This window comes from Dipodomys spectabilis, unplaced genomic scaffold (assembly GCF_019054845.1).
Source record: "Dipodomys spectabilis isolate Male_0828 unplaced genomic scaffold, ASM1905484v1 ptg000030l, whole genome shotgun sequence".
In the NCBI taxonomy this organism is placed as follows: domain Eukaryota; kingdom Metazoa; phylum Chordata; class Mammalia; order Rodentia; family Heteromyidae; genus Dipodomys; species Dipodomys spectabilis.
The window spans coordinates 1,652,762-1,664,215 of NW_024870707.1; the positions used below are offsets into that span (position 1 = coordinate 1,652,762).

At 49.4% G+C, this 11,454-nt stretch overlaps 1 protein-coding gene across 1 annotated transcript; it reads right to left on the bottom strand.

The window, feature by feature from the left end:
* Positions 1 to 962: 962 nt before the first annotated feature.
* On the bottom strand, positions 963 to 9,011 carry Psmc3 (proteasome 26S subunit, ATPase 3). Its single transcript, XM_042676251.1, has 12 exons — positions 8,892 to 9,011; positions 8,570 to 8,653; positions 6,562 to 6,687; positions 6,060 to 6,164; positions 5,863 to 5,925; positions 5,498 to 5,635; positions 4,910 to 5,053; positions 4,652 to 4,800; positions 2,686 to 2,782; positions 2,343 to 2,488; positions 1,302 to 1,383; positions 963 to 1,151 (listed from the first exon to the last, which is right to left on the bottom strand). The coding sequence occupies exons 1-12, from the start codon at positions 8,916 to 8,918 to the stop codon at positions 1,041 to 1,043; spliced, it is 1,272 nt and encodes a 423-aa protein (XP_042532185.1). The 5' UTR covers positions 8,919 to 9,011; the 3' UTR covers positions 963 to 1,040.
* Between the last annotated feature and the right edge of the window lie 2,443 nt (positions 9,012 to 11,454).

Sequence of the window (11,454 nt, forward strand, 5' to 3'; positions counted from 1 at the left end):
CCAGTTATAATCACATCCATAAACTGAGGTACCTTAGTGGCGGCTATTCTAGTTACCAGATGAAATTAAGCATTAAGCTATCTGGAGGTGTGTGACTCAAGGGGTAGAGCAGCTGGGCAAGGGCTAAGACCTGCACACGGCGCAAGTGAGCTGTCACCAAGAGGTCCTGGTAGCGGCCCTGGCTCAGTGTGGAGAGCTGGAGTCGCTAGCAGACAGGACACGGCCAGGAAGATCCCGAAGCAGACTACACAGGCTGTCTGGCCTGCCAAGGGAGTGGGCAATAGGAGGGAACACAGAATGACAGATTAGGCCAGGCACTGGTTGCTCATGCCTGTAATCCCTAGCTACTCATGAGGCTGAGATCTGAGGATCACAATTCAAAGCCCGAGTAGCAGAAAAGTCCATGAGACATGGTTTCCAATAAATCACTCAGAAAAAGCCAGAGTGGTGCTGTAGCTTAAGTGGTAGAGCACTAGCCTTGAGCACAAAGAGGCTCAGGGACAGAGCCCAGGCCCTGTGTAGCCCCAAAAAAGATTAGGTCTAGAAGGTCTCTCAGAAAATCTTGCTTGTGGCCAATTTTTCAGACAAAGAAATGGGTTCAAAGTCCTAAGTTGAGATCACCCATGGAGAAATGGGAGGCCTACAAGCCAGGAAACAAGAGTTCCAAGGACCAAAGATACAAAACCTTGGCTTCTCAAGGCAGCAGGGGAAAGGTTAGTGTGTTTGGCTACCTGTGTGGCCAAAAGCCTCTAACAACTAAGAGCAGGGGGCAGAGAATGAGAGAAAGGCTTTGATGGGACTTGGGGCAGACTCAGGCAACAGCTGTGCCACCAAAAACCTCACCCTGACAACTGCTTTGGGGCCCACAGCTGTCTCAGAGATTTCCAGGCTATGGCCCCAGGGCACAGGCCTCCTGCATGTCTCCACTCTGGCACCCGGGGCCACAGGAGACGAGACAAATGGCAAGAACCCAAACCACCTTTTATTAGGAACCTCAGTTGGCGGGAGACGGGGAGAGGCAGCACTAGGCAGCTGCAGTACTAGGCATAGTACTGCAGGTTGGCTTTCTTCTTTGCCTGCACCTCCAGGATGCCCTCCATGTAGTCCTCATGGGTGAGCTCTGTGGCGCCTCTGCGCAGTGCGATCATGCCCTGCAGCCAAGACAAACAGGCTTGAAAGTGCCTCCCCGCACCCAGCGGCTTGGACCTCTTCAGCCTCTTGCCCTCAGCAGTCTCCCCCGTCCCGTCCAGCAAAGGGGCAAGAAGGTAGCAGCCACCTACCCACCCCTCCTGCCCACTCACCGCCTCCACACACACAGCCTTGCATTGGGCCCCATTGAAGTCGTCAGTGCAGCGGGCCAGCTCCTCGTAGTTCACATCAGGACTGTATGGAGAGAGGGCAGTTGCCACAGGGCTTACTTACGGGGAAGGGACAGGAGAGCACCGATGACCTGACATGCCTCCCATCAGGCAGTGGAGTCCTCGCCCAGGATGAAAGGCAAGCTCCTTACCCACGCTGCCTTACATTCTCCTCAGTACAAGACAAGTGGGGGTAGAAACCAAATTAGACCAGGTTATTTTTAAGATCTTTGTGCTCTGGCATTGTGAAAATCTACATCTGAGGCTCTAGGAATCATCTTAGGAGAGGGGATTACAGGGACTAAGATGGCCTCACACCCATGAGGGTCGGCCAACACAGGCCTGCTGTCTGCACATGTCAAGCACTGTGCTTGATACTGTCACATCTAGACCTCCCCACATCCCCAAGAGTTGGGGACAACTGTCCCCAAGTTCCAAACAAGAAAACAGGCTTAGCCGGGTGCCAGTGGCTCACGCCTGTAATCCTAGCTACTCAGGAGGCTGAGATCTGAGGATCACGGTTCAAAGCCAGCCCAGGCAGGAAAGTCTGTGAGACTCTAATCTCCAATAAACCACCAGAAAACTGGAAGTGGTGCTGTGATTCAAGTGGCAGAACGCTTGCCTTGAGCTGAAGAGCTGAGAGACAGTGGCCCGGGCCAGAGTTCAAGCACCACGACCAATAATCACAACAACAACAACAAAAAACAGGCTTAGCCAGGCCTGGCACAGTCTCATGTAATCCTAGCTATTCAGAGACAGAGATTGGTGGTGCAAGTTCCAGGCCAGCATGGGCAAAACTTTGCAAGAACTTATCTGAACAAACAAAGCTGGGGTGTAGTAGCCTATCTGTTATCTCAGCTATGCAGGAAGCTTAACTAGGACAGAGTCTGGGCCCACTCAAGCATACATTTGAGACCCTGTTCAGAAACGTAAAGGCAAAAAGAGCAGAGGTGCTCTGCGCTGCCTGCTCAGGACTCTGCTCACCTGACATTCATTTTTCGGGAGTGGATCTGCATGATTCTGGCCCGGGCTTCCTCATTTGGCATTGGGAACTCGATCTTGCGGTCCAGGCGGCCTGATCGGAGCAGGGCAGGGTCCAAGATGTCCACCCTGTTAGTGGCTGCAATTACCTGAGAGAGGGAGAAACAGCAAGCTGCCCAATCACACACACACAAGAGCAGGGACCCCCGGGGTGCAGGTGAGAACAGGGGATGAAAAAGGCAGATCAAATCCACATTCTAGCTCCACAGCTCACTAGCTGGGGAACCGAGGCAGTCTCCTGGAATCAGCCTGATTTTCTACCTGAGAAGTGACAGAAAACGCTCACCTTTACTTGGGTGTTCGGCTGGAAGCCGTCTAGCTGGTTCAGGAGCTCCAGCATGGTCCTCTGTACCTCTCGGTCACCGGCCTTCTCACTGTCAAAACTGGGGTTCACAGGCCAAGACGCCAGTGAGGCCATGACCCAGGTGGAGGGTCCCCCTTCTCCTCCCACCACAAACCTAACCCAACCTGTCCAGGTGGGGACACGGCCCAGTCACTGCCACATAAAAAGGGGATCACTAATGGTAGACTGCAGCCTTCACAGCCCAAAGCCGCCTGGGATTGGGGACCAGCAACAGCTAGGGCAGAGGTCTCCCATATGATGGGACAGACTTGATGGCAGACTCAGAGCTCATAATACCCAGGATGAGAGTGTGGGCGGAGCCAGGCTCCTCCAGAGGAAGGGTCTGGGGCTGTGCCTTTCCACACGCCCCGCGACTTGCTACAGCTTAGAACTTTCCATTTCCCCAGCCTCCACTCTTATTGCTGCTATACAATTCTCCATGAAGGTTGACCACTAAGGTACATCACAACTGACCTATGTCTTTCTTCCTCAGGGCCTAAAATAATCTGACAGATACCATAATGGCATTCGAACTAATTAACTTTCAGGTGGCTGCTGTTGCAACTTGACCTTTTGAACCTCATCTCTGCTGGGACCACTGGCAATTACAGTAAATGTACAAAGTATTTTGAATAGACCCCTATCCAATGGAAGGAGAATTTTTAAAAATCTGCATCAAGAACTACTCCTCATAAAAATGGTACATTTGGGCTGGGAAGGTGGCTCAGTGGTAGAGCACTTGCCTTGCATGCATGAGGCCCTGGGTTCGATTCCTCAGCATCACATAAGAAAAAAGAAAAAAGCCGGAAGTGGCACTGTGGCTTAAGTGGTAGAGTGCTAGCCTGAGCTGAAGAGCTGAGGGACAGCGCCCAGGCCCAGAGTTCAGGCCCCACGACCGGACTCAAAAAAAAAGATACATTCTATTGTAAAAGTAAAAATCTTACAATGAAACAAAATTTCAAAATTCACTGAATAAACCAAGTGGCTCATGTGTATAATCCTAGTTACACAGGAGGCTGAGACAAAGGATCACAGTTTAAAGCAGTCTGGGCAAGAAAGTCTGTAAGACTCTTATCTCCAATAAAACTCAGAAAAGCTAGAAGTGGTGCTGTGGCTCAAGTGGTAGAGTGCTCGCCTTGAGCAAAAGCTCAGTGACAGTGCCCAGGCCCTGAGTTCAAGCCTCAGTACTAGTAAAAAATAAATAAATAAAAGCACAGGGACAATGCCCAGGCCAAGTTCAAGCCTCAGGACTGGCAAAAAAAAAAAAAAAAGGAAAAACAAAACCTCTAGCTGGGTGCTTGCCCTGGGTTCTATTCCTCAGCATCATATAAGAAGAAAAAGCTGGAAGTGGTGTTGTGGCTCAAGTGGTAGAGCACTTGAGCTGAAGTGCTGAGGGACAGTGCCCAGGCCGAGTTCAGACCCCATGATGTGGGAAAGACATGGGGTGGGGAGAGATGGGACACACCTCTAGCTGGGTACTTACTAATAGGCCTGAAAACCAAGGAGACACTGAGGCAGGGTCCACATCCAGAGTGGAAGACAGAGTAGGCTGGAGAGGTGCAGGAATAACCATGTGTGGCCTTACTGGCCACAGTAAGTCCAGCATTTATGCCACAGAGCAATGGGGTGGCCCGGGCAGGGTTTTAAACAGGATCTATGTGTGAGGAACTCTGGGTACAGTGAGGGAGGTGACTAGATTTGTATTAAAATGTATAACTAAGAGGAGAATAGAGGATGATTGGGAAGTGGAAGGCATCTTAGGAGAGAATTAGGCAGCAGAACTACAAGAGAGAAGCCACTGTCCCAGAGGGAGAAGACAGGGCTGGAAAGAACTAGTATTTAGCATGGTTGGGAGTCAAGGCCCCCAGCCTAGTAATCCTGCTGGGGCCCCAAGCACTCCCTTACCTACCGTTTGGTGCCAATGGCATCCAACTCATCAATAAAGATGATAGATGGTGCCTTCTCTTTGGCCAGGGCGAAGGCATCACGGACCAGCTTGGCACCATCCCCAATGAACATCTGCACCAGCTGGGGACCAGCCAGCTTGAGAAAGGTAGCCTGAGGGCAAGGGGGTGAATCAGGCCAAAGGCAAGAGGAGCCCCTTCCACCAAGCCCACAGCGTCAGCCCTGCCCATCTCCTCCTCCTCCAGTCCCCTTCAGCACAAACCTTGGTCTGCGCAGCACAGGCTCGGGCCAGCAGTGTTTTCCCTGTTCCAGGAGGCCCATACATTAGCACCCCTTTTGGGGGCTGGATCCCCAAGTTCTCAAACTTCTCCTTATGGTTCATCGGCAGGACAATGGCTTCTACCAGCTGCGAGGAAGAAGTGATGGGTGGAGAGTGAAGTTCGAAGGGCTTCTCAAGCCCAATTTGTAAATGTCCTAAATCTCCATTTTTATACAGCCTGTTACCATTAGAGAACACTACCCCTTCGTTTTATGTATCAAAAGGACACAGAAAGCTCACCCCTACCAGGATTAGCCACAGCTCCTCTAAGAACAGCAGGATATGGTAGAAAGATACTAGACCAAGAACAGGTGCTGGAGTACTAGTACTGGCTCTGGATCGATCTTTCTGTGGCCTTGGGAAAGCCCATCAATCTCTCTGGACCTCAGCCTCCCAACCTGTCCCAGAGCATACCTCCTTTCCTCCCTAGACCACTGTGAGAAGAGGCAAAGTATTGAGATGCATTCTGCTCCATGAAGTAGACACATACGGCTTAAGCAAGGCTGCCGGCGATGGCAGCGCCTCCCTCACCTCTTGAATCTGCTTGTCCAGACCCCCGATGTCACTGTATTGCTCCGTGGGCCTCTCATCCACCTCCATGGCCTTCACCCGAGAGTCATACTCTGTAGGCAAGGTCTCCAGGATCAGATAGGAGTCTTTGTTCACACCCTGAGGACAGAGCAGGGAACCTTGAGATTTCCCCCGCCACCAGATTTCTTACCTAATGAGCTGAGTGTAGACTGAAAGGAGAGCTACAGGCTGGAGCAATACAAGAATCAAAGAGTAAGCAGACAGGATCCCTGACCTCCCAGGCTGCTCTACCACGATTCAGAGGGAAAGTCAGTGGGAAAACCTCCCTGGAAAAGTCCTTCTTGGGACTCAGGCAGCACACTTACCACCAGGTCTCCAGGCTTCAGCTTTTCAGCGTCCACCAACCCAATCACAGGCAGGAAATATGTCTGAAGGGAAGATGCCAGTGGCAGTCTCAGTTACAGCGTTCGCTAACGCCTCCCTGCGTTGTCCCCCATCCACTTCTCGCCCTCCTCCATCCTAGTCTACCTCCTGCCTTCTCTTATTACCAAGCCAGCCTCACCTGTCGTGTGGAAGTTTTGATCACTGCACACTTGCCCTTCCTCTGGGAGTCCAGGTCAATATTGGCCCCATCTTCCTCTTGGTCATTAGGATCAACATCTAGCAGCTGAGAAGGGAGAGAAAAAAAAAAAAAATCAGCCCCCTGAACTTCCCAGAAATCTAGTGTTTTATGGGGTCAGAACAATAGCAAATCCTCAAAGGGGTCACCAGCCCACCTCACTCCAAACTAACCTCGAGCCTAACAAAGATGAGGATAAGCCAAGATAGCAAGATTCTGTTTAAATGCTGTTTGTGTGCATAAACTTCATCTACCCCCAAGGAGAAGAGATTCAAGATTTCCAAGGCCTTTGCAGAGGCCTGTGTTGAGGAAAAGGATCCCAGAAGATATAACTCTAATATGCAATCTGGCCTCAAAATCTGTACCCACTCTATCCTAATGGCCCATCCCAGGCTGTCTCCACGCCCCACTGACTCCCTCTCTTCCCCTCCACATACACACACACCTCGATGACGTTGGAGACAAGGTAGGGCAAGGTCTTGTTCACTTTGATTTTCTCACTGTTCTCTTTGATTTTGTCTTTCATGGCTTGAAGTTCATGGGTGACTCTCAACACTTCACTCTTCATGATCTGGGATGAGGTGAAGCACAAATATATGTTTAAAGCTTACATTACACCTTTGAAATCAGTGAAGTCTTGGCTGTTCAGGGGACTTCCTGCACCCAGCCAACTATAGCTAAGGACACAGAAGGCCTAGGCTGTCTGTGTCCATATCCAGCAGAAATCAAGATAATGGGCCAGTATGGAAACCTCTTGGTGCAGTACTGCAGAAACAGTAAGCCTGAGTCAAGAAAGTAAGGTTTTAGGTTCTGCCTTAGTATGGGATAGATACTTTACCACAGTTAAAAAACAAAAACAGAGCTGAGAGCCGGTGGCTCACGCCGGTAATCCTAGCTACTCCGGAGGCTGAGATTTGAGGATCGTGGTTCAAAGCCAGCCCAGGCAGTAAAGTCCCCAAGAGTCTCTTATCTCCAATAAACTACTCAAAAAAGTTGGAAGTGGCACTGTGGCTCAAGAGGCTGAGACAGTGACCCTGAGTTCAAGCCCCAGGATTGGCAAATATACAAAGCAATCAATCAATCAACAAACAAACAACAAAAGCCTGTTTCCTCTGTAAAATGAGTACCTGCTAAAAGAATTACTTGGGAGGAGAGGGTGGCAAGGGCACTGGAGTTTGAATTCCTTGGCTTTGCTGCACTCTACCATTTGAGCCACACTTCCAGCCTGCTTCTGGCTGGTTTTTTTTTTTTTTTTGTCAGTGGTGGGGCCTGAACTCTGGGCCTGGGCGCTGTCAGCTCTTCAGCTCAAAGCTAGCGCTCTACCATGTGAGCCACAGTGCCACTTCCGCCTTTTTCTGCTTATGTGGTGCTGAGGAATTGAACCCAGGACTTCATGCAAGCAAGGCAATCGCTCTACCACTGAGCCACCTTCCTAGCCCTGGGCTGGTTATTTTCTTTTTTTTTTTTTGGGGGGGGGGGGTCAGGTCGTGGGGCCTGAACTCTGGGCCTGGGCGCTATCCCTCAGCTCTTCAGCTCAAGGCTAGCACTCTACCACTTGAGCCACAGTGCCACTTCCGGCTTTTTTCTTTTTGCTTATGTTGTGCTGGGGAATTGAACCCAGGGCCTCGAGCATGCAAGGCAAGCGCTCTACCACTGAGCCACCTTCGAGGCCCGTATGAGTGGATCATTCTTTTTTTTTTTGGGGGGGGGGGGGGTCCAGTCGTGGGGACTGAACTCTGGGCCTGGGTGCTGTCCCTCAGCTCTTCAACTCAAGGCTAGCGCTCTACCACTTGCTGGCTGGTTATTTTCAAGATAGGGCCTTGGGAACTTTTCTGCCTGGGGTTGGCCTCGAACTAAAATCCTTCAGCTCTCAGCCTACCTAGTAGCTAGGATTGATTACCAATGAGAGCCACTATTACCCACCTTAAAAAGAAGGGTTGGGTGTTTTGTTTTTAGTTTTTTTTGTCTTGGGAAGAAATGTTTACAAGACTTAGCCAGGCGCCGATGGCTCATGCCTGTAATCCTAGCTACTCAGGAGGCTGAGATCTGAGGATGACGGTTCAAACCCATCCTGGGCAGGAATGATCGTGAGACTCTTATCTCCAATAAACCACTAGAAAACCGGAAGTGGCACTGTGGCTCAAGCAGTAGAGCGCTTGCCTTAAGCTGAAGAGCTGAGGGACAGCTCCCAGGCCGAGTTCAAGGCCCACGACCGACAAAAAAAAAAAAAAAAAAAAAAGATTTCGTTGGGAAAGGTAGTCTGATAATTATCTCAGAACTGGTCCCCAACTACCCTGTCCCTTCTTGTTCCTTTTAAAATTTCCTTTTCTTTCTCGTATCCTGATCCCAGGAGGCTGCACAAGCTCCAGTGGAGGTAGAAAAGTAAAAGCGACTGGAGTCGCCAAGGCCTGCCTTCGGTCTCCACTGCCCCAAGCCGGGAGCCATGCGCCCACCTTGATCTCGCTGTCCAGCAGTCGTGTGCGCTGGATGATCTCTTCCGTGGACATCTTGAGCACCTCCTCCCCGATTCCATCTTGCTGTTTAAAGAAATCCTTTTAGATGTATGTACTTTCTGTTCAAGCAGGGTCCACTCTCAACCTCAGTTTCCCCACCCACAACTCCAATAGGAAGCCAGGACTCCTGCCCACATCCCAATAGGCTTCATCTCCAAATCTGGGTCAGAAACTTGACCCTCCCCAGCCACCTGTTCCCCTCCGGCCATCGGCCTCCCCCTGCTGGCCCCCACCCCGGGACTCCCGAGCCTTCGGCACCCACCTCGGCCTCATCCCACACGGTCGCCATCTTCTCCTGCCGAGTCACTGGACTCCCGAGTATCGACAGCAGATTCAATTCCTGGAGGAAAAGTCCGAAGACGAGACTGCACAGGAGCCACGGGAGGAGGAGGGGACGATTAATGGCGTCTTTCTTAACGCAGTCCCCTAACTAGGGGCCAATTTCTCCCGGTGTCTCGATAAGATTAGTTCCGTCCGCGCAGCCGTGGCGAATCTGCTTCTCCACACCAAAATCCAAATCCGGATCCTCAGCCCTGCCTCCACGGCTCGCCGTTGGCTCCTGTTTGTGAGAGGGGTGGGGAAAGGTGAGAGGTAGGGCTGCTATAGGCTCGCGCGCGCGAGAAGGCGTGGTCTGTTGTAAAAACAGGAAGAGGCGGGAGAAAGGTGGGAGCCGCAGGGGCCGTCGGGAAATGTAGTTTTAACCTGGCTGGTAGCTTAAAAGACACTGGCAAAGCTGGACCTTCACCCTTCAGGATCTGGCCCAGCTAGGAATTAGGGAATTTTTCCTATGGCTTCAATCAAAAACATGTCCAGCCGTGTGCAAAAGGCCAAAAATAAGCTATGGTATCTCTCTTTTTTTTGGTCTGTCATGGGGCTTGAACTCTGGGCCTCGACGCTGTCTCTGAGCAAGAAGCTAAAGAGGAACACTCTACCACTTGAGCCACAGCACCACTTCCGGTTTTCTGGTGGTTAATTGGAGATAAGAGTCTCACGGCCTTTCCTGCCTGGGCTAGCATTGTACCATGAGTAGACAATAGGGCTCATTCCTCCCGTAACCAAATTTTACAGTTTTTTCTGAGCCCTTCTTACATCTAGGCCTCCTCGCTCTAGTCCTTTAGCCCTATTGTCAGTCTGCTCAATCCAGTTTTAGCAAAAATTCAGCTCAGTCATTTCAGCAGAATATCCTTACCCTTGATGTCTTTATCATTCTTGATATCAAGTCCCTCATCCTCCATAGATGAGAAATCTTCAGTCTGCTATTAGCAAGAATCTCCCTGCCTTTGACCCTCCTCACTGTGCTGACTGGCTATTGACTCAGCTGGCTTCTGCACTGAACTCAGTTCTATACTAAAGTCTCTTCCCTATTGCACTAGTACTGGATAAAATCTGCCTAAGTTCTCCTTAATAGTAAGTACTGACTGGAGTAGACTGGTGCTCAGTCTCAATGAGCAGATAGGACAGTAGCTTCTTTCAGGTAGAAGAGGCTGTTAGAGAGTTCACTTGGCCTCAGTGCATTAAAAGAACTGAAATTGTAGAAGCTGAAATTTCAGGGAGATAAGCTCATTCTATTCTTTTTAATTTGTTTGTTTTTTGGTCAGTTGTGAGGCTTGAACTCAGGAGACCTGGGTACTGTCCCTGAGCTTTTTCATTCAAGGCTAGTGCCCATTTCCCCATTTCTGGCTAAATAAGTAGGAAATATTTTCCTCTTTTTCTGTTTTGCCCTACTTTAACACTTCTTCTAAAATTCTTGCTAACACTAAAAAAAAATTAAAAAAAGACAAGAGTTCTTCCTGCCAGACTGTCTCTGAACTAGTACAAAGGTTTTTTGTTTCCTGCCTTTGGGCTGAAACCACATCAGTCCTCTTCAGTGGGTCTAGAACCTGAAAGCCTTTGGGGAGTGGAGACAATCCCAATAAATTCTGATGGCTTTTAGGCCTGCTGGCTCTGACTTGAACTAAGCCACGATCATGGGAGCAGCCTGTTCCTTATAACAAATCAGCCTCTATTTCTGTCTCTGTCTCTCATACACACTCTCCCTATTTGGTTCTTTTTCTGGACAACATCCTAAAATATACTATTTTGGAAAGCCCTTTATTTTGAAAAATGTTCAACATACCAAAAAAAAAAAAAACTTCAAAGAATAAGCAATACAAACTTCTGTACCTTTCACCTAGATTTGCAAACTGAGAACCCTTTACCAAATTTACTTTTGCTTTCAGTGCAAACACCCTTTTTCCTGAACCATTTCTAATGCAATTACAGACTTCATAATATTTCACCTCTATGCTGGGTGCCAATGGCTCACGCCTGTAATCTTAGCTACTTAGAAGGCTGAGATCTGAGGATCATGGTTCAAAGCCAGTCCGGGCAAGTAAAGTCCATGAGACTCTTATCTCCAATTAACCACCAGAAAACTGGAAGTTGTGCTGTGGCTCAAGTGGTAGAGCGCTAGCCTGAGCTGAAGAGCTGAGGGACAGTGCTCAGGCCCAGAGTTCAAGCCCCACAACTGACAAAAAAAAAAAAAAAACAATGTCCTTTGGACAATTAAAGATAGTTTAAAAAAATAAAAAGGAAGAAAAAATAATGAAGATGAAGGATGTATACCCTCTGTTTTAGTGTTTAAAAAAACTTAATAATTTTACATTTCTAGTCAGCTCAGGCTGCCCTAACAGAATATGACAGAGTGGCTCAATACAGAAATGTGTTTCCTTGCAGTTCTAGAGGCTGGACATCGCAGAAGGATGCTAGAAAATTTAGTTTCTGCTGGAACTTCTCTTACTAGCTGGCAGATGGCCACCATCTTAGTCTTCTCTGTACACTGTGGG